This window comes from Antedon bifida, chromosome 11 (assembly GCF_963402885.1).
Source record: "Antedon bifida chromosome 11, ecAntBifi1.1, whole genome shotgun sequence".
Lineage (NCBI taxonomy): Eukaryota > Metazoa > Echinodermata > Crinoidea > Comatulida > Antedonidae > Antedon > Antedon bifida.
The window spans coordinates 15,401,969-15,421,797 of record NC_136236.1 but is presented as its reverse complement, the minus strand read 5'-3'; the positions used below and the strand labels follow the sequence as shown (position 1 = coordinate 15,421,797).

Sequence of the window (19,829 nt, the reverse complement as noted above, 5' to 3'; positions counted from 1 at the left end):
GAAACGACTATTGATAAATAAATTTACAGTAACACTGCACATGTATAATTGGAGTGTCCTTTGTTTTCATAGACTTGTATGTCTACAGCTATTGTATAAAGCATGTTTATGTATATAATATACCAAATGAGCAAACATGTCAATGATGTCATAACTGAGAGAATTAACCAGGTGGGGCGTAACACTATTTCTAAGACCCATTGTATTTACAAAGGTTAACAAAGGTATATAAAAGGCTCACTAAAGTATATGATACTTTTGATATGTATATTCTTTTCTAGACAAAATATAAACAGTTCTTTGCAGGTAAAAAGATTCATACTGTACTTTAATATAAATAACCAATCAATAACATTTAATACCCATAGGAATTTTTTTTAAAAATTGTTTACAAAAAATAATTATTTACAACATATTTTTGGCCAGAAATATTTATTTTAAAAGCAAAATAAAAAAATTCTATATTAATGGAATATTCCATTTAAGGAAGTTAATTTCTAATATTTAGTTTGACAATATGAGCATTAGATTATTACAAACTTCAATCATGGTGGGAGATAGACTTGTTGATATTTTGTGGATTATTTCACTTATAACAAATATATTGCAAACAAATCAAGAGGAATCTAGACGACTTGTGACAGGAAAATTAAACAAAATTATTGATGCCACTGAAGGTGATATAATTGACTTCAAATGTACTGATCAAACTTTTATGCAGGAACATTACATCATCTGGTATAGAAAAATGGATGGATATGCTGAAGATGAAACAGAAACAGAGATTTACAGAAATGGAACACTACTGACCTCTGACCTTGGAGAAGAAGCATTGGCATTTTCACTTAACCACTTCAATGAAATTGAATTTACATTAACCATTACACGAGGGCTTGAACATTTTATACACTTAAATATTTATAGATGTGAAGTAACTAGTACTGGTAATGAATTAATAGATACAATTGGTTTTGTCATTTTGTCAGTAGAATATCCACCACCAGCACCATACCCTCTTTGTAATTCTACTGGTTACCAGAGTGATTTAATTGGACAAAATGTTACCTTGACCTGTACAACACAGCCAGGTTATCCAACCATAAGCATTGAATGGTGGAGAAATGAAGTCATGGTTTGGAATGGAAATGTAACATATTATAGTAACTTGAGATTTACAGAATACGAATTAGACTATGCCTTTGATCTTCAACAAGAAGATCTAAATGCAACATACCAATGTAGGGTCACATGGATGGAGGATGTTATGACATGTATAGTACAGGAAACATTTCAGACAACAATACCAACACCAGATGGAAACACAACCTCTACCAATGGCACTAAAGAATCTTCTAGTGAAGTCAGCATAATAATATATCTATTTGCTATTCCAGCTGTTATTTGTATTTGTCTTCTATTGTTTTTAATTTGTGTTGTCTTGAAGAAACAAGCTGGAAAAAGAAAGTCTACAACAAATGGCGATGAAGTGCATGTGAAGTATTCCAATAAAAGTAAGGGATTATACAGAGAGTCTAACCCCATGTATCATTTGTCAGCTTCAAAGAATCAACCAGAATTTATGATACAGCAAGATCTAAAGACATCATCTGACACACGCAATAGAAGTGACACATATGCTCAGGTAGTTCCAAAGTCAATGAGAAATTCCAAATTACAGCAAGTTACAGAAGACGACAATGGTATGGTTGATAACAACATATATGAAGGTGGATTTGAAGTTACAGAATCACAGAATGGAAGTTTGAGAAATGCCAATATGCAGCAAGGTAAGGAGTCTGAATGTCCATCAGATGATGACCATGTAATGGTTGAAAACAACATTTATGGAGGTGTGATTGACATTACTGAATCACATAATGGAAGCTTGAGAAATGCTAATATGCGGCAAGATAAGCAGTCTGAATGTCCATCAGAAGATGGCAATATGGTTGATAACATATATGAAGGTGGATTTGAAGTTACAGAATCACAGAATGGAAACTTGAGAAATAACAATATGCAGCAAGATAAGGAGTCTGAATGTCCATCAGATGATGACCATGTAATGGTTGAAAATAACATATATGAAGGTGTCTAATTTATCAAGTAAAAACACAGAAATGCCACTAACTGACCTGAATTATATTTAATACAGTTGAATGTGTTAATAGGGCAACTATGTATGTAATTTGTTTATATAATAGAATTTGGTTTTGGTAAGGATTGGTTTAAGGAAGCAAAATAGGTGCACTAATTTAAAAGGATAAATACAGTAAAAGTTATTATTTAACCAAGCATATCTTAGTGCTTTTAAATACATATTGTCAATGTTGAAAACCGCAAATTTTCCCTATCAGGTCTGTAAAATCTTTGTTAATTGCAGTGTGAACAATTCTTTTGTTAAGTATTGCTTAATAACCAATATAAAAAAGAGATAAAATCAACTTGTGGTTTCCTTATCATCCAATAAAGGAAGTACAGTATACAATCTAAATTCACATTACTGCAGAATATGTATATAATGATGGGGAATTCCAAATAATTGTTATTCTATATTATATTCTATATTTGGCATGTTTCAATGCGAGTGAAAATAAAGCATTATTTCCAATAAAGGAAGTCTGTAGTCTAAATTTACATTACTTGTACTATGTATATTTTGGGGAACTATGTATATTTGGGGGAATTCCAAGTAATTTTTAGTCCTATTATTTGTTTTATTCTATATATTTTATTTTTCAATGTTAGTAAAAATAAAGCATTCTTTGATATTGAACAATATTTAAATAAATTTAATTTAGTATTATATATTAATAAATGTAATTTAGTATTATATATTATGTTATAATATGTGATCATCACTAAAGGCCGATCACAACTTGATTTACATTTAAAGCTCTGTCTACACTATCAAACTATTTTGACAAAAAAGTGTGATGTGCCCAAGTATGGTAGTGATATGACATCATCATGTCCATATATGGGCTTAAGTTAACTAACTAAGCTTGTTTGTCCCTCTTGATCATACTTTTCATTTGTACAGTACATATATAGTTTCAGTCGATTATGTTATCATTATTAGATTAAGTTATGTTAAAAAGTTTATAATAGTGTAGTGTATACATCTATATTGTAAAGGGTTTATCACATAATAACTAAAATAAATCATAATTTTATCTCTATGTGCCTAAATATATATTAAATGAAATAAACATTCAACAAATTGTCAGGAAAAGCATTCAATAATAGCTGAAATAAAAGATAATTGTTTAAATTTATTACCTGTCTTCTCTGTGAAACAATTTTGCGTTGTACTTTTTGTTCGTTCGTTGGCAGCTTCTTCCACATCTCAGCTGTCGTGTCATACTTCTGTTTCAGACGAGGATATTTTCGATACAGGTTTTTGGTAATAAATAACTTAACGCCAATAAAAACACCTTTAAAAGTGCAATGAAAAAATAAGTTTTATATATAATAGAAAAAAGGTTTACAAAGATGATGATGACGATAATGATGATGATGATGTTTACATTGATGATGATGCTGTTGATATGATGATGATGACCTTTACGTTGATGATGATGAAAATGATGATGATCTTTGCGTTTATGATGATGAAAATAATGACGATGATCTTTACGTTGATGATGAAAATAATGATGATGATCTTTACGTTATGATGATGATGATCTTTACGTTGATGATGATGAAAATAATGATGATGATCTTTACGTTATGATGATGAAAATAATGATGATGATCTTTACGTTATGATGATGATGATCTTTACGTTGATGATGATGAAAATAATGATGATGATCTTTACGTTATGATGATGAAAATAATGATGATGATCTTAACGTTATGATGATGATGATCTTTTTTGTTGTTGATGATGATGCTGTTGATAATGATGTTGCTGATGTTACAACAAAAAAATCACTCACCTGCATAGGTAAGAAGCGTTGAAGCCGAAACGAAAAGTGATAATATAAAGCCAGCACATACATTTTTATAAAGAGATTTTGTAACTTGTACATCACTCCATGATATTAAGCTAAAATATATAAAACATCATCATCATTTTACTTTACTTCTCAGAAACATGCAGCAATATAATATAATATTTTTGGGGAGAAAATAAATATAAAATACCCCAGTTCCCAAAACAAAAGTATTTTAAAACATTCAGATAAAACCATTATTGGTAATTGTAATGAATTTTAAGAGACTACAATACAAAAATGGGAGAGATATCACAAATTCGTTTTTAAAGTTGAGAATGAGATTAGTTTAAAAGTTATTTTCCTTAAATCATTTTTTTTTGTATGCAATAAGTTTGTGTAGCAGTAATTATTTACAATGAACATGATTTCAGTTAGGCCTATAAATATCATACTTTTGTAGTTTTTCAAGACCATCAGCGACATCTCCAAGCAGGTTTTGAGCCTTCTTTGCAACCTGTAAGACTAGGTGAAATTTGTCTGGCATGCCTAATGATTTTTCTTCTTCAGTATCCTGAATTAATAGTAAAGTAAAAAACATGTTAAAAAGATTCTTCTTGCAATAATGCAACATAAAGTAAATAAATAACTTGACAAAAGACTGTTTTTCATTCATAAAATGTTGTAACAAAAAAGTTGCACAACGTAACTTGCCTCTTCAATAGTGTGGTAGGGCAAAAGAGAAAACTCTATATTCCAACCTCTGAAAAAAGAATGAAACAAATAAGAGAGATATGATAGACATGATTTAAATTGATTTCTTAGATAGAAATGGAAATACAGAATTAGCTATGAACTGTTGTAACAAAAAACATTTGAAAGATATTTGATAGTTAATATACATGACTAATTAGGACAATTAGAACTAAATATCCAATAGGTGCATGATAGAGAACCTATATTGATTTGTATTGGGACATCAGATTTAAAACTGCTACAACTACATATACTTTAGCCGCAAACATTCATTGCTTTGTATTCATTGAGCAAGTAAAAAAATAATGATAATTCTTACCTGGATATTAAGTATGTTTTTGAGAAATGCCAGAGAATTAAACCAAACAGGACAGTGAGAAACCAGCCACTGTAGATGGCATACATGTACAGCTAAAAAGAAAATTAATCCAATTAATTTATATACTGTTATCTTAAATCTATTTATTATTAATAACAGTACACCATATTTAGGTAGTACAGTATGTCACCAATTTAGGGTCCGATACGACCTGTTAGCCACTTATGCCACTTCATTAAATTGAGGTAGCACAATGGTGAGTTAATTGTTTAAGGAAAGTGTAAAGTAATTTAAAATTAAATATATTGACATGGACTGAGTTTAGTAGAATTATCTGGTACTACTACAAAAAAACAAAACATCTGTACATGCACCAAAAATATATTTATTGTAAAAAAGTTTTAGAACTTATGATAAACTGTGTATGTGTACGCTTATATCAATTTTGTTAAGTTTTTAATCATGCACAGATGTCGGACATGCTTGACTGCTTTCATAGCCTATTTAAAGCTATGACACATAATAATATTGATAACTACACAACTCATATTCATTAACGTTTTCTAATAATTACACTTCCATAAAAATAATCATGACTAGATGGAATTAATGACAAGAATATTGTACAATGTTATATAGGGTGTAATTATATATTACAAGAAATGTCAAGGGCAATAAGTATGTAAATTAAAATTCATCTTAATGTTTTTTCCGTCTCCGGTTTTGTCTTTAATGGGCCTGGGTGTCTACAACTGGGTGTCTGAGTTACATTTTTTGTGGATTCTTTCTTTGTGTTATGTAATTGTTTTCCCTATAAATATATATGTGTGTATTAACACAGATAAAGACAATTAAAATCAATGGGAATTGATTATGGCATAATTGGGTACCACGGACAGAGTGAAAGGAAACAAAACTGTAATTTAACAATCTGCTCATTAACAGTCTTACCGAGATTTGAATAAATTGATTTACAAGATTCAACTACCGCTAACTCTCGGATCACATACATATATGAGCTTACCCATTCTGAGCAGCATACATTTTATAATAAAACCTGTACCCACTTTGCCACATATTTGATTCCATTGTAGTTTTAAAATAAAATAATTATGATTGATCAAAAAACTTAATAGTACATGATTTGCACTGATAAAGCCTAAAAGCTCTGCAATTTTTTGTGGCTGTTTTATCCTTTTGATTTAGCTTTTTGCGTATTTTGTATCTCCATTGAGATCCAGCCACTGATACCCACAGAATTGTCATTTTGTTCAGTAATTTGCCTTTGGATTAATACTACATTACATAAATAATGTAGTTAATTTACTGATGTCTGTTAATTTTTAAACTCACCATAAACGCAATAAATGTTGAGGCAGGGGATTGCCACGACATCAACGCAGATAAAACCTTTAAGTACAACATTGGTGGTCCAGCTCCCAACTCTGAAAAAGGACATAAATTATTTTATGAAAATATTGACAAATGGAAAAGGGGATTATATAGTAAAAATACTAATTTAATTTTGATATTAAACACATATGTCATTTTTTGTTTTGGTATTTTTATTCAAAGTAGTGGATGATTAAACTTACTAAATCTCCTCAAATTTTCTTTTAATCTAAAAAAAAAAAAAAGATGAAAAAGGTTTATTGCACACAACATAATATAAAAGTATTTGTTAATATAATAAATGCATTGTGTAAGAAGGATGCATTAAGCCAAATGCTTTAATATTATTTATTGTTTAAATATTTCATTACTTCTTGGCAGGAAACTCTAGATAAAATACATGTAATTTATCCTATCCTAATTTAGCCTACATAAGTAAAAGGACCACCAGGAAGAACAACAGAAAACTGGATAAACCAAATAAAAAGATTTAAAAGGAAAAATATGTAGATTTTAGCACAATAACAAACCATCCTGCCCATACCAGAAAAATATGGAAACAAATCGCGGAAAGTGTTATGTCGGAAAAGGTTTCAAGAGAGAGAGAGAGAGGAACTTAATCTTATTGTAGTTTATCCCTACAATATCTTGACTTGATACCACGCTCATGTTTTATAAAGTATAACTCACTTTCGTACAGATAACTCTTGCTCAATTGTAGGGGTTACCTCTTCAAGATCACTATCATCAGAAAAATCCTGCAGGAATGTCAAAATCTTGTCCTCCATCCACCTGTACAACCTGTTTCCACGACTGGAATTAGGCGTTGATTCTAAAGAGCCTAAAAGTTATACAAAATAAAAAAGCGACACATTACATTAAAATTGTATTTAGCGCCATCTATATTAAAAAATCATCGTCTATGTTGAGTTAGGCTTTCCTGTAGTCTACATCAACAATAAAATACAAATAAACATAGGCCTAGGCTAATTAGGCTCAAATTAATTATAGTCCTTAACTATTTCCTCCAAAATAGTTCTGAATATTTTTATGGATGCGCGAGACATAAATAATCGGCCTTCATGCACGAGACTCACAAATTATCCGTGAGAGTTGGCAGATATGTTTGTATAAGCCCACCGCATTTGTAGACACTCAATTATAAGCCCATGTTAGGATGCTAGACACACAATTATAAGCCAATGCTAGGATGCTAGACACTACTTCTTTAAGATACCTGTTTCTTCGGTGTTTATAAGATTTTCTCTTCTAGGTCCATCAGCCTCATCAGACAGTCTAGATAACAAGAGAAACAGTAAACACAAATTTAAATTATTTTTAATCAATTAATTTGATCATCTACACCAGTACCTCACATCTGCAAAAAAGTAACAACTTGTAACCAGGCAAAATCCCAAGAGTCCCCTGAAAAAATACACCAGTGAGAGGCATGTTTTTTATTCCAAGATTTTCCAAGTATGTTAATTCTGTCCTAATGACAGTACATTACGTTAATAACATAAACGCTAATAACAACAATAATTTTTCATGAGATTTCACAATGTTTATTATGCAAGTATGAAACATGTAATAAATCAGGAGATTAAAATATGTTACAACTTGTTGAAGTATTTAATGATGTTAGAATATGTTAATTAATACAACACCTTTCGTTCATTGAGGTCTCTTCTAGTTCCAACACTCTTGCATTTAATTCATCATTTTTCATCTTTTGTTCTTCCAGTTGTTTATAAAGTTGATCAACATGTTTTTCTTCTTTTAATTGTTCCAATTCTTTGGCTTTAAAATGAAATTATGAAAAACATAAATGTATGTGACCAATATATATTTCAATAAAGCTCTGTCTACACTATCAAACTTTATTTGACAAAAAAATGTGATGTGCCCATATATGGACACGATGATGTCATATCACTACTATATTTGGGCAAATCACAGTTTTTTTGTCCAACTAGTTTGAGCTTTTAAAACCAAGAATTAACCAGGCCTTGTCTTTTAAGGCGATCAAGTGCGATCACTCACCTAACACACTCCTAAACTGCCCTTGAGGAATGCGATTTACAACACGCTTAAATTTACACACCAAAATACAAACAGCACACCTACAGCACACCTGAATGTATTGAGGATTGCAATTTGTAGCACACCTATGATTTTCAAAAGACAAGGCCTGATTAACACTTCACTTTTAAAAGAGTTTTTAACTTAAAAATGACAAGGAAAACTTTTTCTGAAATGATATGTGCTGTTATATTTTGCTTACTAAGTTTTTGATTAGAAATCATTGTAGCCACCAATTGCTCTTGCAGGTTTGACAGCTGCATTTCAAACACTCCTCTGTCGTCAAAGTTATGCCATTCATCAGTCAACTAAAAGAAATTGACATTTTTTTATTGAATATTTAAGTATTGAATTGCAGTATTCGCTAAAAAAATTTGATGTATTATTGGCCTATACAGTTATATTACCATACAAAGTCCATCCTTATAAACAGAAAATGTCAAATGAAATGGCATTCAATGGTAAAGGAAGGGAATAGGTGGGTATAACGAATAGGATGAGGCATTTATTTAAAAAAAATGTTTTTTTGTTTCTTGTGAACAATCAATCGTATCATAAATAATAATAACCATAATAACGTGTATAGTGCAGTGATTTTTACAAAAAATATTAATTATAAAATGTATACATTGATTATTAACAGTAATGATAGATAACAAATGGTTTAAATATTGTAAATTTACTTGAATGTAAACACAATACATAAAATTGTAATCCGGGAGAAAGTGTGGAAAACCGGGAGCACGATGTTAGACCGGAAAACGAGTCAAAAATATAGGAGTCTCCCATTTAAAACGGGAGGGTTGGCATATGTATGAAGATGATAAATATTTGACATTGGTGGAGCACCATGAATTTGGGCATTCCATACACAGGCGTCAAATACGAATGGACACTGTGACGGCGACCGATATGCAATGTGACCTTTCAAATTACCGTATCCGTATCACCCACAGATACTTGTCCTTCGTCTCCATACTCAGATGATTCTTGCATGGAAGCGCCTTGGTCATTCCGTTCGTTCGCATTCGGTCGAAATTTGGAGCGTAAAGCATGCCTTAATGACATTTTCTTTCTTTTCTGAAAAACAGGATTATTTATGAAATTTACAATATTACCATAGAGATAAAAACATGCACTACAATTTGGTTGAGAGAATTAGGCTGGAATGGGTTTCTAAAAGTGTAGGCTCCTGGTTCCATGTTATTTCACCGTAACAATGACGCCGGCCAGGGGTCTTGATAATGTAGCCTGGTCGGTCAGTCAGTGATGCGGTTCACTGTTTTGTTTATTAGGCCTAACTAAGGCCCTAGCCTAACTTCATATATGACTATACGTATTATTTATTACAATATTATTATTTATACAAACTCACAAGGTATATTAATTGTCACAAGATTTAATAACAAGATTTAGAAAGTTAAAATACGCACATTTCATTTATTTTGCATGTCCCCTTAAAAAAAATGGGCATGTTGATAGAGGGCGTGCTTCTGTTTACTCAAGCGTGAACAAATATGGAACGCTGACACAAGATGCGAGGGGGTTGAAAAGTATTCTTTTCTATTTAAAATATACTGACAGCTTTACTCATCGCGTGCGTATTATGCAAATACATATATGTACAATACAAATACATATACGAATGATATGATATAATAATGATTATGGTTATGAATGATACATTGTATACGATAAAAATATTAAGTGATGATACGATAAGGAAGATGATAAAAGTAATATATTTAAATGATGAATACGATGCGCGCGGATGATGACGATTGTTGAAAATAAAGATAATAAGAAAACCAACCAACCAATTCATTCTTTGTGACAATTAATATTGTAAACGAATCTTCATGCATGTACACTCGTACAATAATGTTAAATTAATGCAACAATATCGCGTAAAACATTCGCCATACATCACAAATTGCCCGAAGAGACAGAAAATGAACAGAAATAAAACAAGACAAACGTGTAACAGATATTTTCATTTTTATTCATTTGACATTTTGATTACTGTAGCTTCTTTCTACATAATATTGTATTTCATTTTAAACACATACATTTTCACTACTATCTATAGCTTTAAAAGGGTCGAATGCGACGTACATTATACAACATTAAAACATTGTTGAATAATGTTTTTATTTAAGAAAAATATTAGCACATAGCAACACATTATGACATGGTATTCTATCGTCCCCCGCCCGTCCGCCCATCCCAACCTACCACACCCACTTTCATGATTTACGAGTTAACCGAATTATTGAAAATCTTTCTTGCGCAAAAGTTATATATATACAAGCGCAAATATTTGTAATATATATTCTGTTTGTTTCCACTACACAAGAAAAACCAATATGTTAATTGTGTCGGGCGTGGCATTGGTATATTTCAACACGCAATGCATTACGGTGTAATAATATAGAATGTACTGCGTACGTCGCATTACACATTTTTATATTACGTGGGGGAAATTAGTAAAAAGATTATTTCGTTTCGATCATGCGAACGTCCATCATCGCATATTTTATATTCGATTACAATATTCAAATTACCAAAAAATAGCCAATTTAAAAAAAATATTTATTAATAATCGGTTATTCATTCTTTCAGTAAAATGTTTAATAACGAATTAGAAATTAATTTTGCGAGTTGAATCATTAAATAGTAATGTAACGCGAGTTTAGTTACACGGAGAATAATTATTTGCGAAGTCTATCTCCCATTATCACTGACTGAATATCTATTTATTAATAGCTCATTGAATTCATATAATTACAAATGCTAACGTCTTCGAATATTGCACAATTCGAGTTAAATCGTGCAATAAAAATCAAATTAATATTTCGATATAGCAACATCCACCAGATATAAGAGAATAATTGAATTGTGTTTAGTGGCGAATCGGCGAGTTACGCATTTCTTAACGCGATTACCGAAGCTGAAATAATATAATAAATTAAACTAATACATTGTACTTTTTGTGTTGTTATTGTTTGTGTTGTAACCGTTGTACTGACAGAAACGATCTCCGGTGGTAATATGTTTCATATGAACGTTTTTATATTTGTCACTTTTGAAATAATTTCAATTTTCGAGAACAAAAAAAGGAACACTGGTGGTACTGAAGCGAAGACAAATTTTGTCCGAAAAGCGGATCGACAAGTCCCCAATTTTTAAAGTGATGGATGTAATAAAATATCCATGAGAAAATTGACAAGGGGCTACATTATTGAATTTGATAAATGCAAAAATTAGCACAATTTTTCAAAATTCAATTTGTTGAAAAACCGTTGTGAAATGTTGACGGGATCGAGGTTAATAAATCAGTATTCTTTAAAAGGATTATTCGAGAATATTTTTACAATATACCTGAAATTGTTGCAGACAATCTTCGCTAGTACTTTGTTGTAAAAATTACTACGAATTGAGGCGCAATATGACAAAGGAACTGGTCTGCCTTTAGGGGTCTCTGACCCAATTGCCTAATTGTACAAGAGCAGGCTCAGAAACAGCAGCGTGTAATCTCGCTCTGCTTCTTTATGATTTTGTAAATGAATGCATGTTACAATTTATTACCCGATGTAAATAAACTCCAGAAAAACAATTTTGAAAATCAATGGGTTATTCACACGATTTTTCTAGAGGTTATAACATAATGTCTTTTGAACGCTGAACATGTCATAATAAGGCATTGTTTGCGCTAATTTCATATTTTTAATATAAAAATAATATTGATTATTTCTTGTAATTAATCATCCGTCTAAAATAGTCACACACGATCTTCTACTAAAGTAATAAAAATGACATCAAAATGTAGTAATCCGTTGGATATCGATTAGAAAAATGGTTGATTTATGATTTAATTGGAGAACATTGGCATGTAAAATAAAGTATAAGCTCTAGATGCTGTGTTTAAAAGTGTCATGTACGTTAAATGCACAAATCCTCAGTGGCACTTTTGATTGGTGGTTGCCTTTCAATCTCAATCTCTTGGGTTCAAATCTTGCTTAAGTACAAACATGCTATTATCAAGCCTAAAATATCACCACTATCAAAGTGGACTTAGTTCTTATACCTTAATTGCTGATTAAAAATACTGTTGGATGCACAAAACGATCACTTTGTATAAGCACTGAAAACTTCTACAATTCTTTTTCAAAACTGATGGTATTTTCTACACAACAAGATTAAATTTCAAAAGACTTTCAATAACATTTATAAATTCTCAATAAGAAGAATAATAGACTAATAACTAGTTGATATCACAATGTTATCTTTCACAATATATAACAAGTATTTTATGAAATATAAAGAGCGAATGATTTAAGATTACAATATTAGAAAGTCAATAATTTCTGATTAAATGCTTAATTGAGGGTAATGGGTAAGCTGGGGTAATGGGTAAGCTGGGGTGGGATTACATTTGAAATAGCATTTTTTTTTATGTCATAATGCTACAAGTTTGCTAAAGAATGGTAAAATGCTGTTGGAAACCAATTTCATATTTATTGCAATACAGGTTTGTTTGCAATTAAAGACCACAAGTCTTATCCCGACTAAAAACAAATATAATTCAGCATATGATTGAAGTGATTATATTTAAAGCCCACAATTACGCCCCTCCCCTCACACACTATAACTAACATTATAATTAAAATAATTACAATGTAGAGAATAATCAGACGTTCAACCCACAAAGTTGTCTTTAATTGGAACAAGACTTGTATCCAATTTTGTATAGATATCTATTAGCTACTCAACAATTACGGACAGAACTTAGTAATATATTGCTTTTTAAAATTCTAATTCACTCGTCACTCTCTCTCTCTCCTTCACTCAATTTATATAATTCTTGCACTATTTGTTACTCTGACACACGCTCTCAAACTCTCACGGTGGCATATATCGTACAAGCATTGCAAGATACAACTTCATACTAGCTCTATTTACAGACCAAATATACAATAATTTACAGAATGCTTTATCGGGAGAAGTAAATAAAATGCTTTGGCTAAGCCTTGCACCCAAAACACATATACGTCTACAAATTGCATTGTATTTTGTACTACATTTTACATACAGCATTTAATCAAACATACTTGCGTAAAATCATTTAATGTACACAAATTTCTATATTAAATTAATTTTTCCAAAATTCAATGCAACTTTAGATTATCATTTAATTTTTTTAATTCAATTTTAAAAAATCACATATGGACATAATGTTGCTAAGCAACCATTTTGGGTGATGCATTGTGGGACAAATTTCATACACACTAAACCATACAGGTATAATTGTAATCTACACGTTACTTGATGTTGCCACACCGTTTGTTTGCGAGTGTGGAACATTCCGCCGACCTTTGAACTGTTGCGAGTGCTCGTTAGGAGTTGCTTGGCAGGTTGGAATGTTAAATTGTGGGATAAATTCTTGTGGCTTGTCAGTGCTTTTCTTGTGTTGATGTAACGGTGATATGTGATGCTTGGGTGATTTTACTTCTGATAAGTTACTATTTGGTAAGTGTCCATTTGCTGTCAATTCTAAAAAGAAAAATAAATTCATATACTTAATTATTTGACTGGTCCTCAAAAAACTTGTAATAATATTACTAAATAAATTAATTAAATTAAATAAGTTTAGAATTTAAACCTACCAGTTTTTTTCTGACAATCCTTTGGGTTATTTGAATACTGTTTTTCACTTAAGTTTTTGTTAACCAATTCCGCGTAACTCGGAGGATTGGACGGAGGATGCAAGTCATCTGTCAGGTTTCCCGCAGGTCCTGATGACATCCCTGGGAACGAGTTGGCCACACCTTCAGTTGCCTCTGGCTCAAAAGCCGGATAACTGGCACATTGATATTGGTTGTGATGTTTGTCCTGCTGCTGTGGGAGTTCCTTGTACATGTCCTGGGCAGTCAATGGATCAATTTCTGATTGATATCCCATAGTAACGTGTGGTGCTGAAGCACTCTGATTGGTCAGTGAGTGATTGAGAAGTGGAAAGCTACTGCCATCATGGACTAAAAAAGATAAAAGAAATGGTAATAATTACTTTAAACTCAAGAATAAAGTGGAAACATTGTAACTAATAATTCTGTTAATCACACTTCAAATTAACCAATTATCCTACTGCAGTTACTAATCTAAAATCATATCTTGCAGTATTTAAAAAAATGTAGGTAGTGAAGTAACTGCCATAGAATAGGTTTGGCATGATCCCTTAAATTTGAAAAATTATAGAACCATAATGAACAGGTGAAAAATGGTGTAAAAATGACAATAAAAAGTGATTTAGGACCGTTTCTAAAGTATACATTACAAGTATAATTTGAAATCTTATTACTGAAAAATTTAATGTTTATTTTGAAATTTGATGAATTTAACAAGTATGTAATTTCCATGAGAACGACGATCATTATGTATAATTTTCATTTTAAATTTTGTTTAAATCGAGAATTTTTATATTCATGTAATCTTATCCAAGGTTTCGTAATGGGTTTGACATTTTTAAGTTTTATTGCAAAACATAAATTTCTCACTCGTAATAAATAATAATTCAGTTGTATAGGTAGACATCACAAAGGGAAAAAACATATATTTCAGACGATATCTGTGCAGTATGTATGTTAACATTTAGTAAATGTCAGTCATCAAAACAGCGATATATTCCATAATATTTTTCAAGCTCTTCCCTTTCCCAACAAGACACGATTTTTTCCCTCATTTTCTTTTTTGGTATATGCTAATCATTCTTTTAATTAAATGAAATAAAATGATTCATCTACTAATAGTAATACCTATTTACTTTTTCCTCTCCTGTATTTCATATTTAATACTCTTTTTGCCCCTTATATTTCTTTCTTCTTTCTATTTTAATTCCCTGGTTACAGATTGTTCCTGTAAGCGTTGTTTTTAGCTGATTTCTATTCTTAACATATGTGTTGCTTGTGTTCAGCGCATTCACCATTTCCTTCCTCCAAATAATGAATACAACATATTGACCTTATGAACGAGTCATTTACTTTCTGGGTTTGTGTCCCTCAATTAAATTGAATCTATTACCCACAATTCATATCAATTCATTACCCACAATTTAAATTAAATATAACAATTAAATGCATTACCCACAATTCAATGTAAAACCACAATAAGTTGTTGTCCCTTATGAACGAGTCATGTACTTCTGGGTTTGTATCCCTCAATTAAATTCATTCTATTACCCACAATTCATATCAATTCATTACCCACAATTCATATCAATTCATTACCCACAATTCAAGCAAAATGCAACAATTTAATGCATTACCCACAATTCAATGTAACACCACAATTAGTTGTTGTCCCTTGCCCAGATGTTGTAGTTTATGTGTAGTTTTTTGTTTCATCTGATTCAGTTTTACTGTTTGATTTTAACCCCAAGATTCTATTAATAGTTTTTCACCTTTATGTAAAAGCAGTTTCAGAAAACATGACTAACAAATGAAACTTTAAAAGTGTAAAATCAATAAGGAAACGTTATCGAAAGCCAAAACTAAATCAGCTATAAAAAAAAACAATAGGTAAATTTACCATTGCTATCATCATAGTTACGACTGAAAGTAGTCAAATGCATTGGCTCATCACCATGCCCATCACTCGGGAAACCAGCTGAAGTACGAAAACGTTGCGGCGGTCGATATGAAGCATGAAGAGTTCCATCTATAGAATCATCGTCGCTTAAGTTATCCATTTGATATTTATCAGTGGCTGTTAAAAAAAAAGATATTTATAAATATTTGATTGACAGATTATATCTTCAGAGAGTTGTTGTCACTAAAAAACTAGGACTGAAGAAATTTAAACTTTATAAATTAACAACAATTGTTGTCTCTTGCGGCAGATAGAAATCAATGCAAGGTTTTAGTTGCAGAGAAAATTGCAGTAATCATTGGTTGGTGAGTCAGAGAAAATGATACCTCTTGGAATACACGAGTGATGTTTGCGCACAGCTACAAACGTGTTGGTAGACTTTTAACGTCAAAGATTCACTTTAGTACTTTCCCTTAGGCATTATCTCATATGAATCTTGTCAATGTTTATCAAACTCACTTTAAAACAAAATCTTTACTTTAAATTACCGATTGTAATACTAGATCTAAGAATTTGTTACATGAAAGGAAACTACTGCTACTTTAGTGTTTATATTACATAATACTAATTAATATATTTTATTCTACAAAAAGAAAAAAATACAACATTAAAATTTCGTTTCTCATCTATGTTATCGGATATAATCTTATATTGATTAAATTGTGATTGAAAGATGAAGAGAAAGATAAAAATATTGAATAAATTGTGATGGACAAACGAAAAGATGAGGAGAATTCAAACCATACAGACAGGCTGACTAGCATTGATGAACAGATAGACAGAGATACAAAGATAAAAGAGAGGGAGATGGACAGGCAGTTATATATAATAGATATATAATGGATATATAATAGATAAAACTAGTACGCATCAATAAATATAGAGTAATAGAAAAAAGACATGATAGACATAGAAGATAAGAGAGATAGATGGACAGCTGGTTTTATTTATTATGATAAGTATCTTCTTAAATGATTCAATAGGCCAGTTCTAATATATATTGCTCCCTCCACTTTGAGACCTTTTCTGTGGTCCCCGGAGAAATAAAAATATATATGGTTGCCCCACAATATGGAAGCTGGGAAGACCTGGACAGTGGAGAGACCTGGACAGTGGAGAGACCTGGACATTAGAGAGACCTAGAGAGAGACCTGGACACTGGAGATACCTGAAGAGAGACCTGGACATTAGAGAGACCTGGTGAGAGACCTGGGCACTGAAGAGACCTAGAGAGAGACTTAGACACTGGAGAGACCCAGAGAGAGACCTGGACAGTGGAGAGACCTAGACACTGAAAAGAGTGGAGAGAGACCTGGACACTGGAGAGACCTGGAGAAAGACCTGGACACTGGAGAGAGACCTGGAGAAAGACCTGGACACTGGAGAGAGACCTGGAGATTGGAGAGATCTGGAAAGAGACCTGTATTACTACAAAAGTAAACATACCAGAGCTTGAGACACCGCTGCTGGTCTCCTGTTGTATCGTGCCCTCTGACCCATTATACATCATGCTTGGTATCTCCTCCGGTAACACAGGATCATCCACCGGTGTTGTGTTGTACCGGCGCCTACGTTTGCGACTATGGTAGATAATCACTACCCAGATGACAGAAGTACCAACAACACCGCACACCACCGCAATGATTATGATACCGGTGAAAGCTCCGTTGCAAATACTGTTCTGTGATTGGCCAGACTGCGGTGATGTACAAGAATCTAAAGAAAATTGATAAAATACTTTTAATGATCTCATCCAACAATTATTTAATTACAATTTGTGTCATGTAGCTGAACTTTAACCTTATATCCCAACAAGCATTTAGGTTAGGCTTGTTGAATGACATGAAAAGGTTCTTGATTTACGTTGGGTAAGCGATTTTGAGTTTGCATGATAAATGTATGTTGGCAAATAAGGTTAAAGTTCAAATCGTCAATCAAAAAGTTACTAATAAGTTAGAAATTACTATTATAAGTACACTAAATAGTTTTAATATAAATTTAGCTCTTTTGAAAGAGTTAAACTTCTCTATATCGATTGTAAATTAAAAACCTTTTTTCCAGAAAAAAAAAATGTGTGTTAAAAATTGTGTGTTAACAGTCCAATAAATAATAATGCATTTCAATAGATTAACATTTTTATAAGTTTGATTAATCAAAAGGATGTCAGTGTTAAATTTTTATTATTTCAATTGAAAACCTGATCGCCACAATAATTGGGTAATAAATCTAATTTGTACTTGCCACCATAACATATTTATGGGTTTGGCTAATTAAAATTTCAAATGCTATTTGGAATAAATTTAGCCATGTAGCAATAATAATTACACAGAAGGCCTGTCCAATATCATTGAAGGGAAATAAACATGTTTCAACCTTTAAGGTAAAACTTTGTTTTAGAAACTCTGTACCATAATTGTTACATAGTCATGTGTTTTTATGTTGTTGATTTCACCTCATTGTTGGTTTAAAAAATTTGTCTTTCTTTTTTTTCTCTTTACAATCTAGTATGTGTACAGTATTGATGTTGTTTCAACAATTAAAAAATATTTGTTATAAAAGAAAATCTTAATTGCAATTTAAATCTCCTGCAAAAAGATCATTTCAGTTAAAAATACTTACCACTATTAACTGTAAGGTCAATTGTTCCAGTTACTTGTCCAAGAACATTTGACAGAGAGCAGCTATAGCTGCCAGCATCCTCTACTTTGACATCTGTCACCAGCAAAAGTTGGTTATTGCTCACCAGATGAATCCGATCTGATGCCACCACACTTTTACCATCTTTTTTCCATGAGATGTTTGGCATGGGACTCCCTGATGGCTTGCATTGGAGCATTGCAGTGTCGCCTGCTCGCGCAGTAACATCCTTTAAGTTCTCCGCAAACGATGGTTCCTGGAGAACTTGGATGGTGGCATTCGTGACAATGGTTCCGGCATTATTACTGGCGATGCAGGAATACACTCCCATGTCTTCAACCTTACTTTTGGCAATGAAGAAGGTTTCTTCGTTGGGAAAGATGTGCATTCGACGTTCTCGAGCAGCAGGGAAATTTACACCGCCGTCCTTTTGCCACGAAATATCCGGTTGTGGATGACCAGTAGCAGCACATGCAAGAGGTATAACTTCTCCAACTTCAACAGTCTTATCGGTGGGTGTTTTCGTAAACACTGGAAAAACTGAAAATTAAGTTTGATAACTTTATTAGCCCGTTTCTTTCAAAATAACCTGAATATTTTCACAGCGTAGTGATGTCACAGAGCAGAGAGTCGATACAAAAAACCCATCGATAAGTGAAATACTTCCTTGTGAACTTTTGGCACGTTTGTAACAATAAGCCTGACATAAGGGAGGCAGTGTCAATGAACGCTTTCAAACAAAGTTTAACACTCAATCATTAGTCAAAATAACATTTGTAGCTGTTTATATCTAAGAAAATCTATCATAACAAACAGCAGTAGTAACGGAAAGATTTATTTAGCTTCATACTGTTTTCAATGCAATTATATTTGAAATCTTGTTCTGAACTTAATACTTTAGCTTATAGAAAGAATTATAAGAAACGCGTATAAAGCTCTGTCTACACTATCAAACTTTATGTGACAAAAAAAGTGATGTGCCCATATATAAACACTGTGATGTCACTACCATATTTGGTACACACACTTTGTTTGTCAAACTAGTTTGATAGTGT

The 19,829-nt window shown here is 31.9% G+C and overlaps 3 protein-coding genes across 5 annotated transcripts in view; 1 reads left to right on the top strand and 2 right to left on the bottom strand.

Annotated features, from left to right (window-relative positions):
* Window positions 1-3,201, top strand: part of LOC144856133 (uncharacterized) — a 39,830-nt gene extending 36,629 nt beyond the window's left edge. The window contains exon 2 of the mRNA XM_078714099.1: window positions 1,728-3,201. Coding sequence (XP_078570225.1) covers window positions 1,728-2,098 — 371 coding nt within the window. The 3' untranslated portion in view covers window positions 2,099-3,201. The remainder of the gene's footprint in view (window positions 1-1,727) is intronic.
* LOC144855353 (GRAM domain-containing protein 4-like) overlaps window positions 1-9,952 on the bottom strand; it is a 100,818-nt gene extending 90,866 nt beyond the window's left edge. Inside the window, exons 1-13 of one of the 3 annotated variants that reach the window (XM_078713189.1) lie at window positions 9,927-9,952; window positions 9,430-9,573; window positions 8,696-8,801; window positions 8,079-8,211; window positions 7,649-7,707; window positions 7,102-7,252; window positions 6,615-6,640; window positions 6,373-6,464; window positions 5,020-5,111; window positions 4,659-4,707; window positions 4,400-4,518; window positions 3,948-4,057; window positions 3,283-3,437 (exon numbers count right to left, since the gene is read on the bottom strand). In XM_078713189.1, the coding sequence (XP_078569315.1) occupies window positions 3,283-3,437; window positions 3,948-4,057; window positions 4,400-4,518; window positions 4,659-4,707; window positions 5,020-5,111; window positions 6,373-6,464; window positions 6,615-6,640; window positions 7,102-7,252; window positions 7,649-7,707; window positions 8,079-8,211; window positions 8,696-8,801; window positions 9,430-9,561 (1,224 nt within the window). In that variant the 5' untranslated portion in view covers window positions 9,562-9,573; window positions 9,927-9,952. Of the gene's footprint in view, window positions 1-3,282; window positions 3,438-3,947; window positions 4,058-4,399; window positions 4,519-4,658; window positions 4,708-5,019; window positions 5,112-6,372; window positions 6,465-6,614; window positions 6,641-7,101; window positions 7,253-7,648; window positions 7,708-8,078; window positions 8,212-8,695; window positions 8,802-9,429; window positions 9,574-9,868 lie in introns of all 3 variants that reach the window. The other 2 variants (XM_078713188.1, XM_078713190.1) reach the window with 2 other exon arrangements.
* Window positions 9,953-10,474: 522 nt separating this feature from the next.
* The window catches only part of LOC144855350 (uncharacterized), a 52,190-nt gene continuing 42,835 nt past the window's right edge, over window positions 10,475-19,829 (bottom strand). Inside the window, exons 13-17 of the mRNA XM_078713186.1 lie at window positions 18,757-19,314; window positions 17,584-17,853; window positions 16,078-16,254; window positions 14,160-14,528; window positions 10,475-14,046 (exon numbers count right to left, since the gene is read on the bottom strand). Coding sequence (XP_078569312.1) covers window positions 13,808-14,046; window positions 14,160-14,528; window positions 16,078-16,254; window positions 17,584-17,853; window positions 18,757-19,314 — 1,613 coding nt within the window. The 3' untranslated portion in view covers window positions 10,475-13,807. The remainder of the gene's footprint in view (window positions 14,047-14,159; window positions 14,529-16,077; window positions 16,255-17,583; window positions 17,854-18,756; window positions 19,315-19,829) is intronic.